The sequence below is a fragment of the Bos indicus x Bos taurus genome, chromosome 3, assembly GCF_003369695.1.
Source record: "Bos indicus x Bos taurus breed Angus x Brahman F1 hybrid chromosome 3, Bos_hybrid_MaternalHap_v2.0, whole genome shotgun sequence".
NCBI classification, from domain to species: domain Eukaryota; kingdom Metazoa; phylum Chordata; class Mammalia; order Artiodactyla; family Bovidae; genus Bos; species Bos indicus x Bos taurus.
Genome location: NC_040078.1, coordinates 107,241,299 through 107,269,003, shown reverse-complemented (window position 1 = coordinate 107,269,003; position 27,705 = coordinate 107,241,299). Strand labels below are relative to the sequence as shown.

General features: G+C 41.5%; 2 protein-coding genes across 2 annotated transcripts; both read right to left on the bottom strand.

The window, feature by feature from the left end:
- Nucleotides 1–2,181: 2,181 nt before the first annotated feature.
- RRAGC (Ras related GTP binding C) lies at nt 2,182–17,240 on the bottom strand. The gene is made up of 7 exons (XM_027537766.1): nt 16,909–17,240; nt 14,971–15,174; nt 13,817–14,016; nt 11,210–11,324; nt 9,553–9,695; nt 7,713–7,861; nt 2,182–3,731 (listed from the first exon to the last, which is right to left on the bottom strand). The coding sequence occupies exons 1-7, from the start codon at nt 17,143–17,145 to the stop codon at nt 3,580–3,582; spliced, it is 1,200 nt and encodes a 399-aa protein (XP_027393567.1). The 5' UTR covers nt 17,146–17,240; the 3' UTR covers nt 2,182–3,579.
- Nucleotides 17,241–19,344: 2,104 nt separating this feature from the next.
- Nucleotides 19,345–27,427, bottom strand: MYCBP (MYC binding protein). The gene is made up of 5 exons (XM_027537765.1): nt 27,149–27,427; nt 26,882–26,954; nt 23,143–23,191; nt 22,823–22,952; nt 19,345–21,573 (listed from the first exon to the last, which is right to left on the bottom strand). The coding sequence occupies exons 1-5, from the start codon at nt 27,230–27,232 to the stop codon at nt 21,529–21,531; spliced, it is 381 nt and encodes a 126-aa protein (XP_027393566.1). The 5' UTR covers nt 27,233–27,427; the 3' UTR covers nt 19,345–21,528.
- Nucleotides 27,428–27,705: the final 278 nt, after the last annotated feature.

The following is a 27,705-nucleotide window of genomic DNA, read 5'->3' as shown; positions in this document are numbered from 1 at the left end:
AGGCAAAAATATCAGAGAGGGTGGGCATTTCCTCCTCGAGAGGATCTTCCCAACCTAGGGACTGAACCTGAGTCTCCTGGACTGGCAGGCAGGTTGTTTACCACTGAGCCACCTGTGAAGCCCATGCTCTTGAAAAGGCGTTTCTTAAAACAATCAAACTTAGGAACATAAACCAAGGTAATCAGACTTCTTTACTGCAGGTCTTCTCAAAGAATTTAGTATTTTACTGTACACAGTAAATCTCCGAGAACTACAGAATGTGGTTTCCAAACTTCACAGAATTTGTTTTCTGCACAATTTTCCATGAGCAAACCCTCCCTCCCTATGAAGGAAGTGAGGTAAAGTGATGGTTGAAGGATGCAGGTTCTAGAATCAAACTGCATGGACTCCACCGCTACACCTCCACAGGCCTGTTTCCCCACCTGCAAATAGAACTAGAGGCCCTAGCTCACCAGGTACTGTGAAGATTACGAGGTAATACACACAAACACCTGAAATAATTAGTAGTTGCTGCCCCTTCATGTCCCTCCCGCCACGCTCTTTACGGCTAGACCCTCGGCTCCATAGGACCAGTTTGAGCACTACTAATGGAAATGCACTCCAGCTTTGCCCAGCTGCTGCCTACAGTCCCTTGGAAGACTCTGGTCCTTCAAGGTCTCTGGGGAACAAAGGAGGAATGTTTCAAGTTACTTTGGTAGCTTAGATGAAAAATAACAATATTCACTAATTAACCTCTTCTGGATATAACTCTAAGAGCTGTCAGCATTTGCAAAACAAAACAGGACCGATACAGAACCTTAACAAAGCCCACGAATCACACACATTAAGTTTGTGACAATCATAATTTTATCTTTCAAGTCATTTGTTTCTGTGTGTACACACAGAACCCTAAATGTAGGAGGGAAATATATACAATTCCAAATACCTTGAACATTCGGTTATTGAGACATTATTACATAAGTGTGTCTGTGTACATATATGCACATGTATGTATGAATGTGTGTGAACAGGAGAGGCAGTGTTATGTGAAACAGTTCCAACACCCTGCTGCAAAAGATGATCAAGGTATTCTTCCACCATGTCTGCCAGCTCTCTGAGGTAGCCTGGTGCATATAAACATCCATGGAGATACAAAACATTTCAGGCAAATCCTTTTCTGACTTTTGTTTCCTTTTTCCTGAGTCTGTTTCACCATTTTCCACTTTTTCTCCTTATCACTCCCTGAATTTATAACTTCCCACAGTAGTAGAAAAAAAAATTTTATGGGCACCCGTGTCCCTCTTGAGGCATTATCTCCATTGGGTCAACAGAAGCCTGAGGCTGGAGATGCAGACAGGCAGCACAGGGCTGCCAGGTCTGGAGCACAGGCGCCCCTTCGGCTCTAACTAGCTCTGTGACTGAGCTGCTACCTGGCTTGCCCCGAACAGCAGAGTACACACCTGTTGCTCTGGCGTAGTTATTAACGACATCCCTTTCACTCTCAACAGTACCCTGGATTTAAAGTTACAATGGTCATGCCATCTATTACCCTAGACAGGGCTCTTTACTCCTCTGGATTTCAGTCTCCATAATTTGAAAATGGTATAGGATTAGATAGTACTTTAAGGGCTTTTTGTTTTAACTTGTTTTTGTGATTTCCATTTTTTTTAAATAGCCCAATCACAAAATTAAAGATCTTTCAACCTCTACCTCCCTCCCTCCTAATATACATATTTTCCCCAACCAGTTGAGATCCAACCTAACTGTATAAGCAGAAGAGACATTTAAGGGTCAATGATGAGTATCTCAGAAACTGGAAGAAATGAAAACTAAACTGCAATCAATACATATTTTGTAAAATGTGTTCTACTTAACTCATTCCTTTACATGCTTCCTGGCTTAGATATCGCACATCAATTATGTGAGGCCCTGGACAGTCCCCACCATGAACCACCACAAAAAGACTACAACCAAAAGGCCCATTTCTACCTGTTTAGATCTCCTAAACAGAAACGGGTGAGAGAGAGATGCCTGGACACAAGGCATGGAATTCCTGCACCAGGACAGAAGTTTAAGTCCTGAAACATACAGGATCTTAACCATATGAGGCAGCAAAAGAAGAAATGTATAATAAAATCAGAGGGGGAAGAGCCAATGTTTCGTTGCCCCAACCCTCCATATCTTATGCAAATAAAAAACTGATTCTGGAGTAAATACATTTATTGATACCCATTTTATATAGTTCAATGAAATAACCTATAAATATAAAAGCATTTTTCTTTTGGATATCACCATGGTCCATGTAAATACTCAACAGTCAGAATCACCTGCAGGAAGCACTCAAGTCACACAGTTGGGTTTACAGACCTGAACACACACTTCATTAACAGTGGCACTTATGTACTCAAGTGGTCCAGTGGCTTCGGATATATGACAACTGGGCGTGTGGAGTAAGAGTAACGTATAAGTTTAAGTCAGTGGAAAGGGTATCAACTTTCAACAAACAACAACCAATTACAAATCAATATCCTGGGTGAAGAAAGGACCACAGTTGACACCGGGTGTCTGGACACTGGAGACGAAGCACGTTCACCGACACGTCGTGGTGCCGTACGCTCTTCAAGCCCCAGGGCAGTCCACCAGTGCCTCCGGGTCATTCAGGGTCAACAACACAGCACTTCTTAAAAGACTCTCACCAGCTGAGAAAAAAGGTATGTGGAGACTGCTATCAAGTTTAAAGAAAAATGAGCTAAATATTTCAATGACATGATGAGTTTTCCTCCTAAGAGGAGGAAGAGATTGTGGGGAAAACAACTTTTTTAATTCCCTTTTTTTTTTTTTTTCAAAACAGTGATCAGAATCATTTATCAAATGTGAGGGAAGGAACCCAGGTATCTGGTATCCAAAACACAGGTGCAAAAATCTTCTTCTGTCTCAAAGTTTGTTCCTCAGCACTTCTGAGGGAACGAACGCAGCAGCCACTGTTGGAGACTTGCTCTCGACTTTATGCAGCATAAAATTTTCTCATTTCTTCAGAAACAAATACAGGAATGTCCTTTCTTGCTGCAGTCAGACCACGTGTCTTCCAAGTTAGCAAGCAAATGCGTTTAGAAGGTCTGAGGTGTGCAAGGTCCAAAACTGAAATCTGAGAGGCAGTGTTAGAACTTAAGCGAGGCAGGATTTTTAGAGACTACTCAAATGAAAATCTAAGTGAAGCATATAAAAATTCAGTTCTTTCTATTATTTTCAACTGGTATTTGATGGAGACATCCCCTGGTAAGGACGGGTTAAGGGCTGTTATCTCCAGGTCCAAGATGTCCCAACTACTTAAAGTAGGGCCCCCAAGAGGAGAAAGACACACACTTCTGTGGTCTCTGGAATTCTTTTTTGCCTTTTTTTTTTTTTTTAAAGAAATAGTAGCTTCAGTTGCACACCACTGGCTGAAGGTGTTTGCATCCAAATGAGAAACTCTACCCCTTGTCTCTAGGGGGACAGGCACCAGGTTCCCACAAGCGGCAACTCCTATGTCCTGTAGCACATGGCACCTGACCCTGGAGTGAAGAATAAGCTGGCACAGAGCCCCGATTGCTGGCGTCCGGGCTAGATGGCATTTCGTGGCGTGCCGTTGTGTGTCAACGCTTTCAGGCTGGGGGCACTGGTCTGGTGACTACAGCTCCTGTGAGAAGTCACACCCACCTCAAAAACCTCATGAATGGCTTTTCGGAAACAATGGAAGTTATAGTCTATTAAACCTGCAGGAGAGAAAAAGGAAGATCAGGCGCCCTGAATGTCAACTATCTGTTAGGAAACATTTGGTGACGGAAAGAAATAATTGGTATGTATTTTAAAACATATATCCAATTGAGAAATTCTCTACAATGGAAGCATGATAAAGCATATGCCCAAGTTGTTAACACTGATTACCTCTGGGCCTGGGAATGAAGAGAGTAAATAAAAAAGCAATTAGGAAGACAAATTTGCTAAGAAAATTTACAATGAACTCTAAAGTGAAAGTAAAATACTTTCGATACATCAAGTTTTTCCTTTTACAAGTCTCTGGGGCAGGCAAAGAAAAGCTGAAGGAAACAGTTGGAACAAGAGTTGTGCAAACTGCTTAGTAGAGCCAAGGGGATGGGAGGGATCAGGAAGGCCCCTAGGGCAGAGCCTCAGGAAGCCAGCTCCCCCACCTCAGAGGGGAAGGAGGGCAACTCTGTCCTTTTCTGCTTATGAACTGGCTTCCAAATCAGATTTTAGTCAAAGGGTTCCTTGCAGGTGCGTATGGACATATGACCAATTCCGGCCACCAAGAAAAGTGCAAGTGTGTAAGACCTGCATGGAGTCTCCTTAAAAGGAAGACCTCCCTGTTCCTCCCCCAATCCTCCTTAGCGCCCAGAATTTGAGGGAGATTGCTGGAGATCCAGAAGTCCTTCCACATCACGAGAAGAACCTGAAACTAGTAGCCAGTACTGAGAACAGCAGAGCTGAAAGAGAAGCACTGGTCCTCGAGGACACCGGGACAGAAAGACAACAAACCAAGAAACAAACCGAAGCGACTACAGATGCGGAAGCAGCCCAAAGGTGGGAGGGTCAAGTGCAAGGCAAAAGCAGCCAAGAAAACTGCAGGGCGCAGACAAGACTCTGAGGATACGGGCAAGATTTAAATAGGCAGGAAAGAGGAGCAAAATCACAAGAAAATAGCAGGGCGTTTGCACTGAGAACACAGCACACAGGTGAAGACAGGAAAGAACCTGGTCTGACTGGAGATGGGAGCAGACAATTCTTGGGAGAAGTACTGGGAATGGCGGCTGAAGAAGCAGGTTAGAGTCAAAATAAGGAGTTCCTTCAGATTCAGAGAAAAATAAAGGTTTTGATAACTTCAACTACATTAAAACTGAGTTCTCCACAAATGGTAAAATTAAACTGACAATCAAGGAAGCCTGAACAATGTGTGGATATGTGATGATGATATGAAATCATTGTTAATTTTTTTTTCTTTTAACATCTATTAATGGTAATACCATTACGCTTTAAAAACAGCACCACTGCTTAGAGATACCTGCTGGAATCTCTATAAGACAAAATGATTTGATGTCAGAGATTTGCTTCAAAATCACCCAGTAGGAGAAAAGGTACAGAGATGAAATAAAAATGGCTATGATTTTGATAGTTGTTCAATCTGGGTGATAGATACGAAGGGCTTCCTTACATTATTTTCTGTCCTCTTTTATGTGTGACACTTTCCACAACAAAGGATTAAAAAAAAAATGAAGATATACAGGAAACAAAACTGACCATGTGTTCATGACTGTGAAAGCAGGGACAGGTACATGGAATCGCTGAGCTGCTCAACTTTTGTGTTTACTTGAAAATTTCCAGGAACCAAAAGTTTTTAAAATTTTTAAAGATTAGAATGGAAAAAGATAAGAAACTCCTAAGAGGCACAAAAAAGATAAAAGCATAGGAACAAATAAATTACTAGAGAAGCCTAAACAGACATGAAAGAGCACCTGCAATGAAAAAGATGCTTGCTCCAACCAGTAATTAGAGAAATATAAACGAGACGCTAATGAGACATCGTTTCACACCTACCAGACTGACAACAACTGAACAATCTGACAACATCAAACATTAGCAAGGACATGAAGTGACAGAAACTCCCACAAAGCTCTGTCTGGGGTGAAAACGATAAAGCCACTTTGGAGAGCAATTCAATAATGCCTAATAAAACTGACATGAACTTGAGCAGGGGACATGACCTTGGGAAAATTTTGGGAGATGGTGAGGGATACGCAGGCCTGGGGGGCTGCAGTCCATGGAGTCACAAAGAGTCGGACTGGGCAACTGACTGAACAACAACAATAAAACTGAACACATATGCCCTCCATAAATTCCACTCCTAAATACTTCCTATTCTAGAGAAATTCTATGTGCAAAGGCAAACTTGTTGATTAATTTCTTGCAAAACTATTTGTAATCTTAAAAATCATCTAAACATACAGTAAAAAGAATATAAACTGTGATATACACACTCCACAGTGACAAAGAATGAACTGAAGCAACATGCTATTAATATGGATAAACCTCAAAACCAATCTTGAATGAAGAGAAACAAGCAAGCTGCAGAAGATGACTTATATTTTGACATGGTTTACACAAAGATATATAACACCCTATATAGTTTAAGGAAAGATAAGGAGTAAAGACTAATTCAGACACAGGAAAAAGAAAACACTACATTCAACAGAGCACAAGAGAGGGTTTCAACTGAGAAATACACAAAAGACAAATATGTATTGGTCATGTTTCAGATCTTAAGCTCAAAGGGGAATATATACATTTTTGTTTTATCAAAAAAACTTTGTATATCTAAAATATTTCATTAATATAAGCATCAGTGAAATATTAACTCATTCAATATTAATTAATATCACAAACCCAGACAGAAGAGAAGGAACTTGTTGCATGAGTAACAGAGCTACTATAGACCCTTGAGTAGTTAAATAACACGATGAAAGGAATATTCTGAAAACTAGTCTGCCTTGAGAATAAAGGACGATACAGACTGAGCCCTCAATATATATGCTGAAAGCAGCACCTTAGGCCTGGATGGGTGAGGACTTGGACTGGAGATACCAACAGTGGAAATGGATAGGACACCCTAGAAAGTTCCACAAGAAAATGTTAAAGAGTTGGTGAAGATTCAATGAAAACCACAGAAAAGAATGGGAAAAGGAGAACAAAGAACACCCTCTGTGAGATGCTGTGCAAGGGCCTCGGAAGCAATTACACCACACGATTACCAGACTGCACACAGCTAAGTGTGGACACCAGGAAAATGGCATAACTAGTAACAGAAGTAGAGTAGCCATGAGTCACGAAACAACGGGGAAAATATTCATCGGTTTTTGACATCATGGAAAGATAAATATTTAAGTAAAGATGCCTTACTAACAGCTTCAAATATGGGATGGAAACAGGCCCAAGTCAGAGCTGGAGAGGTGAATTTTTCCGTCAACTACACAGAGATTAACTGAAGTCATAGATGTGATGTGCTGACCAGAAGAATAAGTGAAGAAGTGAGCCAGAAGCCGCGGCTCTGAAGGGCACTCAGAACTGAGAAAAAGAAAAATTAGAAGAAACAGGTGGTCAGAGAAACAGACACACAAAAGAACCCAAAGAGCTCTGCTTTGGGAAAGCAGAGAGAAGAGGGCGTGAAGGAGGACGGGATGACACGGTCACATGCCTGGGAAGGCTGAAGAGGAAAGGCCACCAAATGTGGCAAGAAGGTGACCCGGTGACGTCTCAAACCACCTCAGGAGACTGGTGCAGGTGGAAGCCAAATGCAGGCAGACAGGTAACAGAAGGATGTGAAATCAGAGGCTGGAATAAAAAATGTGATTTAAAAACAAAAGACCAAAAGAAGGCAGGAGAAAGCATGGACTGTACATGGAGGGAAAGGCACAGAAGTAGTTGAAAACGTCATGCAAGTGAAAGTGTTAGTCCCTCAGTCATGTCCAATTCTTTGTGACCCCACAGACTGTAGTCTGCAAGGCTCCTCTGTCCATGGAATTCTCCAGGCAAGAATACTAGAGTGGGTTGCCACGCCCTTCTCCAGGGGATCAAACCAACTGGTAAATCCTCTAACACTGCAACAATGTTTTCTCTTGTTTTCCAGAACCTAAGAAATTATGACAAAGACCTTTATATAAAGACAGTTTTTAAAATGTCATTACCTTTTCTTTCAAAACTTTCTTCCCTAAGGATGCAAACCAGTGCCAAAAATTTAGTCACCTCCTTTAAATACAGGACAGTTGTGTTATTCAGCTTGATGATGGCCATGGACTCTTTGTCATAAGCACTTCCACTTCCATCTTCCTTTAGCCTGTTTTAAAACAAAGTATTGTTCATTATAGGTTTCCCAACTCGGCATTTTGTCACATTTGCACGACAAGTCTTTCTACCCAGTTTCCTAAATGTCTTTTGAGAAAAAAGGCTGGCTCGACCACAGTGGAACAGAAGCTGTGTTTAGCTGTGGGTGCCCAGCCCCTGCTGCATAATCATTCCATGTGCTCACACCACCTTGTTGACCTAGGACGCATGGAAGACAGCAGACTTCTAATTTTTACTTCACACTAATCAGTGCTGACACCCTCCGCAAATAAAGAAGGACCTGAAATATGAAAACTGTGAGTAGTGAAAAAGGAGTAAGTACAAAAACTAAAGTAAATACGGTCTATCAAAGATACTGTGGAATCCTGATGCCTGCAAAGTGAGCCTTACAGGGTCTGAAAGCTATTTCATTTATCAGATTAGATTGTCAGAATTACATGGAGTCCCCCTTCAAAAAACACAAATCAAGAGCCAAGTAAGCAACAAACTGAACTTCAATAAAGCATACCAAGTTTCACACACAGGTTAATAATAATGAAGTAATGGCTGTTTCTTTTCTTTTTTATAATATACTTTATCATGTGTAATGTAGTTTACAATGTGTCTTATACTGAAAATAAAATTTACAACTAAATTTGATTCTTTAATTATAAAAAATACACTCTATTCATCTCTTTTTAAAACTAGGAACAGGAACATGAAACTTTTCTGCATGACCTACAGACAAAATTACTTCTTCTCTGGGGAAAGAATAAAAACAAAGGCAAGCATGTAGTCACAAAACTGACAGGAATAGAAAACAAGAATAGACAGGTAAAGAAGAGCTAAGACAAATGCATTCCCTACCCCGAGGCAGCTAGAGAAAGACACTGACAAGTGAGGCAGAAAGACCAAGGTGCCAGGTAGGGACAGAGAGATGAAAGAGGGATTTAGACTAGGTGGAACACAGAGGAACAACAGATCAAGGACAGAGGCATCAAAAAGCAAAGGTAATGTCAGAGCATCAGGACAGTGCTTGGGAGGGCTGACATTAATATACAAGATGAACCATCACTATTAGAGGCGCAGAGGTCACTGGCTTTTGAAATAATTATTAGTAAATCCACCAAGGTTTTCACTTGTCTTCTGAACTATTCTACAAAACCATTTCTTTACAAATTTCTGTATAAAGTGTGGTGAATTTAAATAAAAGAAGAGTTTATATTTTAGAGACTTCTTAGAAACTGAGACGTGTAGGTCAAACATTCCTTGTTTCTGTGCTCTCTGAAAGATTAAGGACTCCTCAGTTCCACAGAGCCTAAATCAAATTAGGAACCAGTACATACTCTTGTTATTCAGTGTTTTCAATAAATTAGTCTAGTTTATTGATCTAACAGTAGTGAGAAGTCGCAGTAGTGAGAAGACACAGTATAAACCCCCCAAATTAAAGCAGGTGAAACTTTCACTGATAATTAAGTCTGGCACTAGTCACACCTTTTCAACTGCTCTTGTCCATCCACTCGGAAAGAGTAAGACCCAGCAGTCCACTCACAGAGAAATTATGCTCCAAACTGAAGCACTATGGTCAGTTCTACTTCATACAGTACTTGCTAGATGCCTCAGAAATTAATCCCCCTAACAAGTCAAACTGGTGGTTTTCCACTTGTCTGAGATCTTACAAAAATATATACAAACACAACTTACCCATATATACAAGACACATCAATTACAACATCAATCATGTCACAGCAAAGTTCATATGACTGCATATCCACAGGAGAACTGTCTGTTGCAATGTAGATTTTGCTGACAACATCGAAGAGAAAAGCTTTTTCAATACCTGAATTCTTGAAAAAAACAAAGTCAAGTGTTCATTTTTTAAAGAATCACAATTTGTAAACTTATCAAAGATCCTGAATCATTAACATCGAAGAACATTTTTAACAATACAACCCAATACCAAGAGTAAACAGTACTTTGTTTAGGAGACACTTTTCTTATCCAAAGAAGAAAAGTCAAAATGTTTCTCTGCTCTTGATTTACTGACATAATAGCACACTCAAATTTGTTCTTCTTTCGTCCTCTTTACTTAAATGAATTATTTTCTAAGATACCACCATAAAACAAACAAACAAAATCCTCCTAAAATCAAGCCATGCTACATTTCTGATAATCCTTTTCTTGACAATAATCAATCTCTGATTCAAATGATCCTGCTACCAGAAAGGTTTGATGTGGCACTCAGCAAACAATGTTTCACATCAACATCCAGCATAGTGCAAAAGCCTAAAGAACTGGGGATCACTACACACTGAGTCCTTCAAAGCAGTGTTTGGAAAACACAGTCGCTGAATGCTAAACTGATGGGAAGAATATCCTTTTTAATTAAGCTGAATCCTCAAAAAAAGAAATGTGAAATATGACACTGAGATTACAGTTAACAAGGATCAATTTTTCAATGTGACCTTCAATAAAGCAGAGATTAAACTGAGTCTAATTCCCAACACCCAGTATATCCCACTTTCTACTCTTCCTTCAGGAAAAGAGATCACAAAGATATTTTTAATTAAGAAAAGCATAAGAAAATTTTTCATCAGAGCCTTTTAAGACAAAAAAAGTATTAAGGAAAATTTCAGAAAATAACTCAAACCATGTTTTAAATGTTTCTATTATTTATTAAATTAAAAGACGCTTACTCCTTGGAAGGAAAGTTACAACCAACCTAGATAGCATATTCAAAAGCAGAGACATTACTTTGCCAACAAAGGTTCGTCTAGTCAAGGCTATGGTTTTTCCTGTGGTCATGTATGGATGTGAGAGTTGGACTGTGAAGAAGGCTGAGCACCGAAGAATTGATGCTTTTGAAGTGTGGTGTTGGAGAAGACTCTTGAGAGTCCCTTGGACTGCAAGGAGATCCAACCAGTCCATTCTGAAGGAGATCAGCCCTGGGATTTCTTTGGAAGGAATGATGCTAAAGTTGAAACTCCAGTACTTTGGCTACCTCATGCGAAGAGTTGACTCATTGGAAAAGACTCTGATGCTGGGAGGGATTGGGGGCAGGAGGAGAAGGGGATGACAGAGGATGAGATGGCTGGATGGCATCACTGATTCGATGGACGTGAGTCTGAGTGAACTCCGGGAGTTGGTGATGGACAGGGAGGCCTGGCGTGCTGCAATTCATGGGGTTCCAAAGAGTCAGACACGACTGAGCGACTGATCTGATCTGATTATTTATTTAATATTTAACTGTGTTGTCTTTAAATTTGACTCAGATTAATTCAAGGCATTTTTTGGAGAATTTGATAATACAAATATATTCAACAAAAACCAGAAACAACACTGAATTAAATAGCACACTTACTGATATAAAGATATTTAATAGGTTTTCCAAGGTCGGTAGCTGTGGGATAAGTTTCTGCACCACCTTACTAAAGGCTTCAAATATTGAATGGTCATAGATACTAGTCAAATAAAAGCTGAAAGACACAACACAGTTTGATTAATTTGAAAAATATCTTAAAAGTCCAACAACAATTATCACAATACATAAAATTTTAAGTTTCTTCACATTTCATTTCAGTAAGTTCAAATAAAGCCTATTTTGTGCACCATCTCCCTCACTCAAGATGACAAAAGCAATTTCCCCACCTGGCTTATAGCTCTCCATCCCTTTAATACATTTACACAGAGGGCAACTGAGGTAGTACTAGGAAAACATTTTCAGATGCGGAAACCTGAACATTCACCTAAGTCCGTGCAATCTGATCCAAAAAGCTTGGTTTCTTAAGCCCACAACTGACAAAAAAACCAAGAGAAAGCTCAGAGTAGATAGGTGACATTTATTGACATTTATTAAATAAGAATACAATACAGGTTTCTAATAAAATGTTACCTCCTCAGAAAGTTCCTTTCTGATCCCACCTAAAATGGTAGTCCTGTGCCCTTTGCTTTCAACCTCTTCCCCCTTTGTTTTTCTGCATAGCACTGATGAGTACTTAAAATTACACTATACGTTTATTTATGTGCCTTTGAGCTGTCTCATTCATCAGAATGTAAGCTCCATGAGAATAAAGGCTGTCAGCCTTGCTCACAGCTGCGTGCCCACTGCCCTGTAGAGTATCCGTGAATATTTGTTGAGTAAACAAATGAATAAAACTGGCACTTAGAATTTATGTAAATAACATGCTAAGGAAGATGAGAGCAGGAGCTCGAGAGAGAAGGGACAGCTATCTGGAGGCCTAAAAGGATACACAAAGAAGTAAATTTGTAGATTTAACAAAACACATACTTGAGAGAGAGGCTTTTAACAATTTAAACAGTGTGGTCAACTGTACCTGCTTTTTCACTCATGAAGTATACTCTTAGTTACACAGCTCTATCCATTACGTAATTACAAACACAGATAACAAAGTCAGAGACACAGAACTGTTTATATCACACTTTTTATCAAAATTCAAAGATACTTTCAAAGACTGCACCTAAGAACCTAACTTAGATGGGGCTCTAATCTAGATGTTAGAACAATGGAAGAGGTAAGACCAAGATTATCCCCCCACAGGCACGAAGGTAAAGGAATATTTTAGGTTAGCAATGTAAGAAGGTCCTGCAGGAACTGTGAGGTTTGGAGATGGATGGCGACAGGAAGAACCTCCCAAGGCACAGGGCATTCTAGGAAGCTGAGTTTCTGGAAACTGGAAATTAAAAGAACCTCATCCATAGGTCTGTTAGTAATTAATAAAAGTTTAATGCTGTTAACAAGGCCCAGGGCCCCACAGAGAACTGGAGAAAGGGATAGTGTGTACCACTGAGGTGGGTGCTCTGGAAAGGGACAGACATGGTGCTAAGAGGATCAGAAGTGTTCTTACGGGTCCTGGAGAACACAGGACAATCATGGCTTAAAACCCATCATTCATTGCAGAAAAATAAGACTGAGGAATTTTATTGGAAGATACTTTCACTTTCTCCTACAAATACTGCTGAATTTTTTTAAAAGCATGAATTACTTGTACATATTTTAATCCAGGCTAAAGGTCAATGGGACTTGTCTATGTGGTTTCTTAGGAGAATAACAGAAAGATCTTATAGCCGGAGGCCCTAGGGAATATTAGGGTAAGGATGGGGGTTGGCTTGAGCCTAGAGGGAAGTCATTATAACAGACCAAGGATAAGGAAATAGCTACGGTTGTCTCTCTGCTGCTTCCCCTTTAAGTTGTTTGTACCATCAAAAGAACATTTTCTTGGGTACTTTTTATTACTCATTTCTACCTAAACCATAAAAAAGGATGCAGAAAATAATTCTCACATATTTTTAAAATACAAGCATACAAACCACTGAGTTTATCTAGTAGGTGTTCTTTAATATTAATTTTGCAATGAGAATTATGAATCAGCAGTTCTTTAACTTGATAGCAACCCTAAGCAGATTTAATGGATACAATCACTTCACCCAATTTTTAGAGGTTTATAAAAGCATAAAGTGTTTTAAAAAACATAAACAAGAAACATTAGAATCCAAACTTAAAATGTGCCCTCTTTAAAAGGCTCTTCCTATTGAGAGAGATACTGTGAAAGATCAAGCTACAGAGTTCTACAACAAATGTGAGATTCCTCAAACTGAGGCAAGGAGAGGGGGGGAAAAAAAAAAAAAAAACCAAGACGGGGGAATCCCAAAGCAGATTTAATGCCATGAGGAAACAGCCTGACTCCAGTCTCTTGAGATGAATTTGTAAACACACCTACAGAAACAGACCTCGCCTGACTTCAACCTCTGGGAAAATGCAAAAAAGCAGGGGAAGTAACTTCTCAGTAACATTAGGCTCCCAAAACTGTTTGAATTCAACAGAAATCAAAAACATTACACATTTGGGAAGGGTATACCAGTAACAGAGAGCTACGTGTTTGTAATGACAGAGATGGGAATACATTTACACACTTTTCAGGGCTCCCATATCAAACACACAGGTTGTTACCTAAGGTGGAGTTTTTCTAGCCCAGCATCTGCAAGGTCATCATTGGCCCTTTGATGAATGTCCCTCTGTGTTTCTATTTTGTGATCATCAGACAGACCATCAACTTTGTGAATAAAAACCTCAAAATTCATGTCTGGGTTAACTTTGTAGGCTTTAGAAACAGTAATGTGAAGTCTTGTTAAAGCCTCCATGTAGTCATCCTGTAAGTCAGAACAAAATATTTTTTAAAAAGAAATCTTATGTTAGGAAAGCCTCAAACCACCTCTTTCCCCAACCACAGAATATATATTACCCTAATCATTCATAAGTATTCAAACAACTACATTAACTTATACCACTAAATAGATCTTCAATCTCTCTTGTTAAGAATTCAACTACCAAGTTAATGCTTGTAATTTTTAATACTGATAAGAAAAGGAAATGGAAAATGGACACTTATTCCCAATAAAAAAATTTTTAAGTAATCCCAGCTCTGCCATTTATTAGATGTGTGACTTTAAGCAGGTTGCTTAAATTCTGTGATCTCAGTTTACTCAGCCATAGAATTGTAATTACAATACCTACCGTACAGCACTGTGACGAAGAAATCAAATTAGGTCATATGTATGAACGCACTCATAACAGAGTCTGTACCTCAGAACTCATTCCTAGCTAATGCTTAAGCTTAGAAAAAAAATTAAGATTCTTAAGGATAAAGACATGTCCCATTTATCTGAGTGTCTGCCACATGCTAAGCCCTCAATAAGTGCTAGCTGAGCTAAATTGAATTTGGACAACTAAAGAAACTATTCATTTAATATTTACTGACTCAGTTCTCACATTCCTCATTACAGGCACACTGATAAGACTTTTTCAGTGGGTGACATTACAACAGTTAATAAAAATACAGCAGTATCTACTATTAACAAAAATGGAACACTGCTCATTAACTAGAACTCAGAGATATAAACCCTATCTCCTAGTCATGTCATATTCTGTCCTTGCACAAAGGCATGCCTGCTCCTAAAGCACCTCTGCAGGTACATCTCTCAGTTAGGAAATCTAGTGGCAAAGAAACAAGCTGCAAGAAGCACATGACAAGATAAACAACTTTTCTTTGTTCCTACATGTTTCGCCTTCAGAGAAGAAAAGTAAACATCATCATTTCCAACTACCTGTGCATCAATGACATATATCAATGCTCCTGTTCCCCTGAAGATCATCTCGTAGTCAAAAGTTGGGTCAAAAAAGTCCATTTGCCCAGGAAAATCCCATATTTGGAAATTCACAAAGGAGCTATTAGAAATGTCATCTTTGTAAATCTTGTTGGTACTTTCCAAAAAGAGAGTCTCATTGGGTGACATTTTATGAAACACCACCTGTTAAAATAAAAAAAGACAATTTAATGACTATTCCACTTTTTATTTAAAATAAGTACAAAAACTCCACCTGGAATTAACATAAAGAATGTGACCCTACAGCAAAAATTTTAAAAGAGATGAAAAGTGAATGGTGTATCCATTGGTACTCACTCTCCTCTAACTTGTAACACAACAGAAAACACCAAATTACTAAAACCAAATCACCCAGAAAAGCTAAAACTTTTCTATTTTCTCTGTCTGTATACAATACTAGCAGTAGCAATGTCTCTCCTCAGTTTTTTTTCCTCCCCATTGTATAAATTCAGCCAAAATCTGCTCTAAGATTATGAAAATTTATAGCTAAAGTTTAAAAAGTTTTGTTCATTGAAAATTTATCAGAATGCCCACATCAGGTTCTAACGAATAATCAGAAAAGAAACTGACTGGACCCTGTCCTTCATGGGTTTGCAGTCTTGTGGAAGAAATAAAACAAAAGCAAATTATACCAAATAGGAAAAGGCATATTGGTAGAGAAGGAATATTTGTGAGGAGGGGAAGAATGGGACTTGACAACGAAAAGACAGTTCCCATGGAAAAAAAAAAAGGTAAACGCAATTGTTAAGAATCACAATTATCACAATCCACACAATTCCAACACACAAGGAATTTCCCTCTCTCTACTCGCTGGATGAGAAAAATGGATAGTTATTCCTGAGGTTTAGACGGTGAGTAACACTATAACGAATCAAAACCAGTTTGCTAAAAACCTGCCATCAGTGTACTCCGATTTTGCTGTAACGGTGAAAAGATAATAAAACACAGTAATCCCGTAATTTGGAAGGCTACTTTTTAAAATCATCATGTCTACAGAATATCACGCAGAGATTTATTTTGGAGAGATCTTTGCCACAGAATGAAAAGAGCAAAAAGCCAGGTATCTGGCATTTTATCACCAGCTCACCTTGTGTTGAAGAGGAATGGCTGATGGAGGTCGTCAACCCTGCCTCTATTCTCCCTTACTAAAAAAGCGAATAGCCCTCCATCCTCTCCTGCCATTTCCCAAGTGAAAGCACACGTACAAAGGTCTGTAAATATTCTCCAGGTCTCAAGACTTTTGTAGCCACACACACACAGAAGGGAAATCACTACTAATTATACTCACCGGACTAAAAGTACTAAAACTGGTGGAAGAACAGCCCCCATTCCCACTAAGGAATGTCACAGTGAAGTCTCCTTCGTACTAGTAACAAGAGCAGGCATTACAAAGGCCAAGGAGTTAGTCACAACTCTTTCTGACGCTGCTCCCTGGGGCTCACCTGGGAAGCCCTGCAAACTCAGGTCACCTGAAGTAAGAGGCACACACACAACCGCGGTCGGGGAGGGAGTGTGGGAAAGTTCTCCGAGTTAGAACCGGGGAGCAAGTCTCAGTTTCGTGAATGGCACGGGGGCTGGGTCCCAGGAAGTGAGGTCCCAGGAGGTGAGGCCACGGGCACCTGCCTCGCTCCGGCCACTCGGGGAGCGCGGGGATCCACTCGGCCTCGGCTGACCTGGGCGTGGACTCCGAGATCGGGGTCCCGGCGCGGACCGCGCCCGGGCTCTGCTTCCCAGAGGAGAAGAGAAAGCGCGCTGGGACAATCCAGCCGGCCACCTCGGCCGCCGCCCTCCTCAGGGCCTCCCCTCCCGGCTGGCCCCCGGCGCCCCCGGGAAGGGGAGGGAGGGGGAGGGGCAGAGGGCCCGAACGGCCCCACTCACCTTCTGGATGGAGGACTTGCCGCTGCGCCGGAGGCCCATGAGCAGAATCCTCGGCTTGGAGCTGTCAGCGCCCCCCGGGCCACAGCCTCCTCCGGCCCCCGCCCCAACCCCGCCGCCCGCGGCTGCCGCCTCCTCTTCCTCCTCCTCCACGCCGTAGCCGAAATCCTTTGGGAACGAATCCGCCGCGCCGTAACTGCCGGCGAGGGGCGTCTCCTCCACCCCGTACTGCAGGGACATGGTGCTGGAGCCGCCGCCGCCCGCGCCCTGACAGGCCAGGCCAGGCCAAGCCAGGCCGCCGCCTCCCCAGTCCGCCGCCGCCGCCGCCGCCCCCGGCAGCCGCCGCCGCTGTGAGGCCCGCCCCCCGGCGCCCGGCTCTCATAGGCTCCCCGCCCGAGCCCAGCCCCTCATTGGTCGCCTGAGCTGCCACTCGGGAGCAGCAAGGTAGGTGGTGCCCGTCACGTGCCCGGAATCACCTGACTCGGAGCCGTGGAGGGGGGAGGAGGAGTCACGAGGAGGTTGGCCAGGCCGAGCCCTCTGCCCTCCGCCCCAGCCCGCACTTCGGTCCGACTCAGCCACGCGCCTTGCTGCTCACCGTTCTCCTGCCTTCCTCGGGACTCCAGAGGCCAACGCAATGAGTGACGCTCTCTGGGCACTTGGGAGAATTGATTGTCCTCCTCCTACTATTGTGCTTGCCCAACCAATACTTACTGATGCCCGCGAAGTCCTGGGGCACAAGGGGCACAAAACTGGAACTACCTTGGATCCTGCCTGCCCTCAAGTTGCCCCAAGGTTAATGGAAATCGGACCTCTGAGTAAGTAGCTTCTGTATGAGATAGGAAGTGGGAAGGTCAGAGGTGCAGATAAAAATGCTCGGCAAGGGTGGGTGAAAGCATCTCTAAGGAGCTGGCGTCTGAACAGGTCTGGAAGGATGGCATTGGTTGGGATGTTCAAAGGTAGAGAGGAGAAGCTAGCCAGAGTGAGGGCAAAACCTCAAACAAGGCAGAGTCATCGGTGAGATAGTTTGTTCTAGCAGGTAGCTGGACCCTGATGGGAAAGCAAATGCCAGCAAGCTAGAATGTTTTACCCTCTTTCTTCAGCAAATCACTGACAATGAATACTGCTACTGTTTCACACTTACCAGGATCTGACTCCTCTTTCCTCCCCACCCAGTATCTATTTCTTTAGTAATTCCATCACCCCGTGGAACATTGCATCTTGTGCGATCTCCTTCAGATCAGAGACCAAAGGAATTAATAATGAAAGCTGACCAGAACAAATGCTTGTCACCAAAATATGGGAAAACTAGAGGAATTTTACTCTTCACAGGGAGGCTTTAGAATTGGAAATTTAACCAAAAAAGGTCCTTCTCTTAACGGGGACATGGGTGGTGGTACTGATCTTTCAAGGAAACTTTCTTGATTATGAAGGGAAAGCAGGTATGCAAATCTAGAAGTTGGTTTTGTCTGAATCTTGAAGTTAAAGCTAGGACATCCTTAGAGGTCATCTAGTGCAACCTCTCACCTAAAAAGAATCCACTGTATAGCGTTTCTGACGCTGCATGAAAGACTTGCAGCATACATTTCAGTAGAGCCCAGGGAAGAGAGCTCACTATCTCAATAGGCAAACAATTCCACTGTAGTAAAATTTGGCATAGAAGTCTCTTATTCAGGCCAAAAATCACACTCCTTGGAGCTTATACACCACAGTCTATTAGCAGTGGTCATCTTTTTTATGACAGCACCTCAGATATTGGATTACAGTCTTCATTACCCAGTCTTCTGTTCCACATTAAACATACTTTAGCCAGGCCTTCTACTGTAATGTCCAATAGCACTTCGTGTGATCACAGAAATGTTCCACATCTATACTGCTCAACATAGTAGCCAGTGTGGATTGAGCACTTAAATTGCTGCTAGTGTGACTCAGGAACTGAATTTTTAATTTTACTTGCCAGATGTGGCTAGCGGCCACCATGTTGGACAATACAGCTTTGTGGTTTCAAATGTACTCTCCACATTTATATGCAATTGAGCTTGTCAACATCCATCAAATGTCTGACACCTACAGTAAGGACCAGTAGAGCCTTCAGGGTGATTGTTTAGCACCTGGACAGTATTTCTGTTAATGCTTTCCAGAATGGAATTTTTAAAAAAATGTACAGACTGTAAGTGGTTCACACTAACAGTCACTGGAACCAGTACTTTGTCAGCAATCCCTAAGTGCCTAAACTTGTGCAGCTGCATTTTTAACCTCAATGTAAGACTTGATATTTCAGCTTTTTCATTTAGGCCGTGAAGTTTAGGCACTCCCAAGTTGTGAATCATTTTCAAGCTCATCTCAATATAGTCTACCAACCAGCCTCTCCAACTCTGTGGCAATTAGAGAATTAGCACTACTACCATCTGACCCATATGTAGTCCTTTACAATTTGCAAGGTACTTTTTACATCCATTATATTTAATTTAATCCTTAGAACACCTTGTGAGATAGGCAAGATATGAAATCTACATTTTACAGATAAGGCAGCTGGAACAGCAGGAACTGAACAGATCGGATCCTTTTTTTACTCCATTGAGCATCATGTATACTGTCTTCATCCAGATCCTTGATAGAAATGTTGAAGAGGACCTGCAGAGGCCAGGCTCACCCTGAATTCTTACATAGCACTGACTGATACAGCAGTGTAAGCATGTCAGTTCCCCCCAAGAGTCTGATTATCCAACTCACAGGTTGCCATTTTTCAAAAGGATGGTACAGGAGACAATCATCTGATTTACATAAATATTAATACCAGTCTCATTAGGGAAAAAAGCAAATAAGGGTTGGCTGCCAGAAAAAATTTCTACTTGCCTGTCCACAAAGGGACTATGACACCAACTGCTTAAAGAAGCCATGTCTCCCTCTCTTCCAAAACCCCCCAGGAGGCCATGTTTTATTATTATCGTTCTTAGCACATCCTATCCCACATTGTGATTATATACATGTCTTATAGTTAACTTCAAGTCATTCATCTTTATAATACTCAGCCCACTGCTGTCCCTGTAGGAGGCACTCAAACTGGTAAAAGATAAACCAATTCAAGTAAATGTTCTTCCAGCCATATCTGATTCCCCTACAAAAACAAACCTGTGACTGGAAGAGACAGACCACTGCCACATTCCTGCCACTGTGACTGATTAAGATGCCCTTATAATTGGCTTGGTCACAGCTTCCAGCAGGTGCTGAGGCTTCTGCTAGTTAAAAACCAGCTTTCATTGTATGGTTTTCTCTGTGTGTTTTGACCAAAAAATAAGGACATTTCTGTAACACTGGGGACAAAGTACATGAGATAGGGCTACTTCTTAATAATGCTAATCAATCAATAAGGAAAAGAAGTGAAGAGTAACACAAAAACATCTGACTGTAGGTCTTCCAAGAAAGGAAAAAGGACTAACAAACAAGAATATAGTGCTTTACCATTTACAAATCTTTCATATACATTCCATTTGACCCTCACAACAACCCTGTGAGGTAGGCAGCACAGATATTATTTTCATTTGACAGATGAGGAAAGTGAATCTTGGAGCAATTTACTAATGTGCCCAAGGTTCTACAATTGGTAAATAATTGGTATTCATATCAGTCTTTGGCCTAAAGATTCAGCACCCCACCTCCCCTCACACTTGCCTACCTACTTCACAGGGATAATGAAGATAAAATGAATTCAAAGCTAGAAAAATACTTTGAGGGGAAAAAGCACTATATAATTATACCCACAAACTATAATTTTCCACAATATATGGCTCATTCCCCTTGTCATCCAGGCTTGTGCGTGAACCCAGAATTTTAAATTGCCTCTGTTCTGTGTTCCGCTAAGCAACTAAGTAAGGCAGGGGAACAGTGTGATCCTCTTTATATAAATTACAGTCAGGGTAACTGCTATTACAGGAAATTGAAAAACAACACAGAAAGGCCAATGTGCAACTGGGACCCAGGGAAGCACAGTAAAGCAAGGCAACAGTATCAGATAGGGCATGATTGCATAGAAGGAAAGGTGGTGTCAGAGTTCACACTGGCACACACACAGTATCTAAGGCAAAGTGGTGGCAAAGAGTCATTCGTTCCACCTAATATAAACAAGAGCAGAAGATTCATGAGACCCCCATGAAACAGCATCGTGTATCACACAGATCTCTCCAGCTGCCTACAGAGAATATAAAACAACAGTGTCATCTTCATTTTAAAGAATGACTGTACCTGTGCTCATAATCCTGAGCTAAACCAGGGAATAGCTCTGTGCTAAACTTCCTTGGCTAAAATACAACCAGTACCATCATTCCTAGTCAGACTGATAGAATGTCTTTTAAGGTAATGAATTCGATGGCTGTGTTTATAGATTTTTTTTTTTCTTTCCAGGATTCACTTTTGATTCTCCTGCTTTTTTAAGACCCAAAGAAAGTTATACTGAGTTTTTATTGGTGATTCTAAGTATATGTGTTTATAACAGTTAACGTGTGATAGGTGAATTTAACATATTTAAAAGAGTGCTATAGCATCTGTTCAGAAAAGATTATATACTGTACAAACTATTCGAGTCATACAAAACCATTTTTTTCAGTGTCTTTTCAACTGAGAAGAATCCTATTCAGCACGTTTCTCCTCCTGAGGTGGTTCATACTGAGCAAGCTATGGGGGCAAAGACAGAGGCGTTTAGGTGAATTTTATTCTAAATTGGGTTAAAAAAAAAAACTATTAACAGTAACAAAACGAGTCAACTACTTTGTTCAATGACTGAATCAGTTTATAAAATCCTAGCCTTTTTAAACCAGTGATTTTTTTTAATATTTAATACAATCAAACCTAGTGAAAGTTTTTTTTGTATAAACCTTACAAATTACTGGGAAACTAAAATTTAATTCCCATTCATGACTGCACTGCACAAACATCTATGCAATAATCCGTATCTTCCCTAAGATGTTGTGGCTTATATAGTAAAGGTACTTTCTTCCTCTCCACCATAAGTTTACTGAAAACTTTCTTCTAGAAAGTATAAAAAAAACATCATGTGACATGTATTAATCTAGCCAGTTAATGAAAAAGCAGCTAATGTCTTGGACTTTAAAAGGTGTCAAAAAAGTTATCTAGCATTTATAATAATTTGGATAATTTAAGATACTGAATGATCTCTTATGCTGAACTGTGGTTTACTGCAAGAACACTAAGATATGAGTTGTTCCAATTAGCTGTGAGATTTGAGAAGCTAGACTTCACTGTGCTTTAGTTTCCTCACCTATAAAATGGTCTGTGCACCTGTGTCATTTATCTCACAAAGTTGTTGAGAAGATAAAACACATTATGAGAAATGCCTAGAGTCATGTGAAATGCATTATATGATTCAGAATGCAGTTAAAACCTCAAAGGCTTATTGACAAAAGTTTATGAAAATTCTCATGGAGTTTAAACAAAGAAAAAACTTCAGCACTAGACAAAATTAAGTGCAAACAAATGTACAGAGCTTAAGTGCAAACAAGTTTACAGTTAACACATTTCAGGGCCACCACGTAACTATACAGATCATGCACTGCACAGTCTTAAGGTGTGCCATTCGCAAAGCAGTGGCCCCATAATGACCTACTTAACTGCCTAAGACTCCCAGAAATTTCCATTTACTTAAAAACCAGTATTCTTCACCAGTATTTTCATCTTTTTGTTGATGAAGGTTTCCAAAGAACCTCTTCTTGACCACACTTTGCTCATCCTGTTTACAATCTGCTAGTGGTTTTCTAGACAGGGTATCAGCTTCTCCTTGCAGTTAACTGAGCTGAGATTGATATTCACCCTCCTCCCTGCTCTACTGTCCATTTTAGTGAGGTTCTGATCATACAGTCATTAAAGGTGAAATTATTTTTAACATGAATTCTTTCAAAAATTTTACCTTTGTTTTCAGTTTTTTATTTTCTTCTACAATAGCTTCATATTTCTCTTTCATTTCTGCCAATTCTAGGCGAAGCAGCTCTATTTCTGGATTTTCTGGGGTAGCAGCTCCTAAGTGATGCTTTAAAAAACTAATATCAAAGTTAAGGATTTACTTGAGCTCATTAAAACTAATGAAATAGCCTTCTATTGAAATAACTCTGATGAGAGTCACCCCAACCCTACCACCAATATTTACCCACAGATCAAAACCCAAATACTCAAAGTAACTTTTTCAACAGAATAAAGGCTTTTTTCTGACTTGAAAAATGAAAAGGATACTCCAAAGCACTATTAGGTTTCTCTGGTTCTTCATATAAGGCTACCAATACTGCAAATCAAAAAGCAAAAAAAAAATTAAAGTCTTAAAATGGCCGAAGTCATATGCCATACCTCGGTAAATATTAAGCACCTATTATATACCACACATCTCACTAGGACATACCATGGTGAACAAGACAGACAAGGTCCTGTTCTCAATGTATTTACAGTCTAGTGCGAAAGAGTATCAAGCATCAATAAGGGTAATGGGTGATGGGAGCACAATGGAAGAACACCTAACTCAGCCCAGGGCACCAGGGAAGGGAAATAAGACCTAAGACCTTGGCAATGAAGGCTTCAGATAAAAAGGGAAGGCCAAGGGCAAAAGAACAATGTATTCAGGAACTGAAAATTCAAGTGTGGCTAGATGGAGTTGTGAACTGAAAGGAAGCTGAAAAGGTGGTTAGGGAGGAGATTGGAGGATCCTGCATGTTCAGTCGGGCCTTGATCCTAAAACAAAATGGCATATAATTAAAACAGTTTTAAGCAGGGGAGTGACGGGATCTTGATCCTGTGTGGAGTCAAGTAGGCTAACAAGTGGGACAAGGATTTAAATGCACGAAGAGCAATTATGGCTCAGTGGTAAAGAATCTGCTTGTTAATGGAGACGGGATTTAATCCCTGGGTAGGGAAGATCCCCTAGAAAAGGCAATGGCAACCAATATTCTTGCCTGGAAAATCCCATGGACAGAGGAGCCTGGTGAGCTATAGTTCATGGGGTCGCAAGAGTCTCAGACACAACTCAGCAACTAAACAACAACAACATGCTAATCACTTTAAAAAAAGAGTGCCTGGGAATTCCCTGGCTGTCCAATGGTTAGGACTCCAAGCTTTCACTACAGGGGCATGGGCCCGATTCTTGGTCAGAGAACTAAAATCCTGCATGCCACATGGCATCCCCCACCACCACCAAAAAAAAAAAGAGAAGTGACCTGTACTGGAGTAATAAAGAGATGAAAACAAGGTAGATACATTTGAGAAAAATTTTTAGAGAATCAATAAGGCTGTGGTTAATTGTTGGAAGAAAGAAGCTTTGAATCCAAAATATTCTTCAAGAATGAAGTTTCACACACCACATTCTAAATAACCACCAACCAAAAACTACCAGTAATCAATGTGCTCAAATTAAAATACATACTTTAGTGGTTTCATATCCAGTAATTCATGTCAGCACTACCTTTTCCATCTTATATTGAACACAGTCCTTCTAGGATCCTTCCCAGATAAAAATCTAAATCAGTGGTTAAGTTTTTTGTGCACAAAATTCTGAAAAATCTGATCAAAGACCAAGAGCTGTAACTACATACAAAAAACATGCATATCTAGGCCCCAAGTTAAGAACTCTTATAAACCAACTTAACATGCTTTGCTTTTTTTTAGTTTTAATAACATCAAAATAATTTAGACAGCATGAAAAAAAAATCAAATGGCCAACTACTACAAACAACTTACATTAAGTTCTGATAGTTATACTTTTAAATGTATTTACATCACTATTTTTTGAGAAATTGGCAAACTTATGTCACCACTACCCTCTCCTCTCCTTCCCTCTTCTTTCAGTGTTACAGGACACTTTATTCCTCTACTTACTACCTTTTTCTTCAAACTATATACTCAACCCTATGTTTCTTCTTCCATTAATTCCCACTGATCTCTATCAAATTCTGATTTTATAAGACATAAATACTCTTACCCTTTCTTCCTCTTTTTCTCCTACCCTTTCTTTTAGCTTCTAAATTTCTGTCAGTGGTACTTACAAGGTTGATAATTACAGAACATAATGTAAACGTCAAATTTCCTGTGTTTTTCTATAGATGAAATATACTTCCTTTTAAACAGACAAGAACTCTATACCCAGTGTTTCCCTTTTTGTCTTAGCAGCCAGGATTTTTAGAGGTTGATATAGTGCTCAAAATAACTAAAATGCCTTTTCTTCCAAATAACTTATCTTTAGACATCCTTATAGTGTTTTAATGTTAGAAGCAGTTTCAAATCCTCTTGGAAATGAGCTGGATAAAAAGTATATGCTAAATCTGTGTGAAGTACACAAAATCAAATATTAAATAGATCATCATATCAGTAGATACTGTGTTGTCTGATGTTACTTAGGAAACTGGAAACCCAGGAAGGTTGAGGGGGAATACCAATAGATGTCAGCCAGGGAAAAGAAGCCTCCAAGGGTTTCGTTTCTCATGAAGGAAAATCCAAGTATGGCCACAAGGCTTAATATCTTCATTTACCTCCCACAATGGTCACTTCTCTGCCCTTTACCAATGTATGTTTCATTCACTCCATCCAGCCACTCTGGCTTCCTTACACTTCCTGAAACTCAACAGCACACTTCTTTCAGGTCTTTGTTCAAAGGTTACTTTCTTAAGAGAGGCCTTCCCCCACAACCCTAGGTAAAATGCCACCCCCATCACTCTATCAGCAATGTTCTTTTCACAACACTTAGCACTGGTTGACACTGTGTATTTATTATCTGTCTTCCCCAACTAGGATATAAGTTCATTTAGAGCAGGGGCCTAGTTTTTCCCCCCACTGTTGTATCCTCAGTGCCTTAACAGACACCTGAATAAAATGGTTAAATAAATGAAAGAAATGTGCTTGTGGAGTTTTTTGAGGGGAGCGGGAGGTCCATGAAATTCCAATGGTGTGATACTTTCCAGGATGACAGCACAGTGCTTTCACACTACCTTAATGTTTACTGAAATTTGCAAAGAGTAGGAAATTGAACCTAAGGTAGGTAGCAATTCAAAATGACCAACCCAGGCTTGAGAATTAAAAGCCCTGCTTTCTGCTAAGACCCAGAGTTGTTATTCTCCCAGTTTTTTCAAACTTTTGCTTCTGGACAAAGAGCAGATACCAAAGTATTTCCAGATACTTAACTACACTTCTCATATGGACCCAAACCATCATCCCTGCCAGCTCTTCTGTTCCACACCCTTGAAAGGCCCAGCCAGTGAGCTGAGTGATAGATAACAGCATTCGCCTCACTGCCTAGCTGATGAAATAAGCAGTACCCACACTAGTTCTTGGAACCTTCCAGTGTCAGTCACCTTACTCATCTACTTAGATCCTGAATCCAGATTAAGAAATACATTGTAACGACTTCCATTTTAAAAAGTGAAAACAATATAACCATTTTGATGTGTCCTCACGTTCTTTAAACTGTAATTCTACTTTATGAAATCTGCACCAAGTAGGAGTTGATATAGACTACAAAATGGGGTTCAGCTGAAAAGCCACATCCAAAGAGCTATTTCAAGGATTAGGTTCACTTAGCTACTTTATAAACTGCTTTCAAATCTGGTCATTTTCCCATTTGTCCTTTGTTCGAGGGAAACTTTCTAAAGGATTTGGAGGGCTCGGGAAAATTTGTCAGGAGAGAGGAGTTGGGCTCTCCCAAGGTCTCTAGCAACATGCTCACTGCGGCGGCTAGAGGCAGAGCAACGGAAGTTGGAGGGACTTTGCAACAGCTGCGAGAGTTTTACTCACCACGGGGAGGGTGAGGCTCCCCGACCCGGGCAGCGTCCGGCAGCCAGGCGTGCGCCGGTCCCCGCTGACCCCCGAGGCCCACCTCGCTGGACCCGGAGTGGGTCCCCCCTGTTCCCCTCCTGCCCCACACCATGCCCGTTCGCGGCACAGAGCCGAGGAACACGACGACGGCATGAGGAACCCTCTCTTGGCCCATGCTCACCCTTGGTCAGCGTGTCCAGCACCCCCGACTTCTCCAAGTACCTCCGGAACTGCTCGCGCTTCGAGTCGGCGGCCTGAGGAGACACGGCGGGTCAGTGGCCGAAGCCCGGGGGCCAGAGCAGGAAGAAGGCGCTGGGAGTCCGGCAACGCCGCCTCCGCCTCACTACCTCAAGCCCCCCAAACCTACGCGCACGCCCCCACTCCCACCCGAGCCGACCAGCGGCTGGCTACCGCCCGCACGCCCCCAGCCACGCCGCGCCCCCCTCACTTTGTAATGGGCCATAGTGACAGCGGCAGCGGCGTAGCTGGCGCCGGAGACCGTGGCTGGCGGGCTCGGAGCAGCACTGCTCATGCGCGGAGGGGCACGGACGCCTGCGCACTTGGGATCCCCGGGCCGGGATGGCCGGGGTGTGGCCTGTTTTCATGGCGACCAGGACGCTCTGAATGCCCCATAGCGAGATGAGCCGAGGGAGGCTGCGTGCACCCGCCCCTCTGGTTAGCGAAGCGTCGCCTCTCCTTCCTCTTCCGGTCCTCGCCAAGATTTGGTTGCTTAGTAGGAGGCTAGGTTTTGGTAACTTGGGGCGAGTGTCCAGGTGGGGCCAAAGACGGGCGTGGCGCCAGGGGGCGGGGCCTGCGGAGCCCTGGAGCGCTAGGACTCACTCGAGACGCCGAGAGTGGGCGGACCCGTCTCAACTAGGACCTCAGAAGCCGTGGCAGGCGGCGCCTACTGGTGTGTGGACTCTCGTCTTGAAAGAGGGCGCACGACCGTCGAGGGCAACCCTTGGATTTCCAGTGGCTGGAAGACCGCTTAGAATCGTCTGTTTG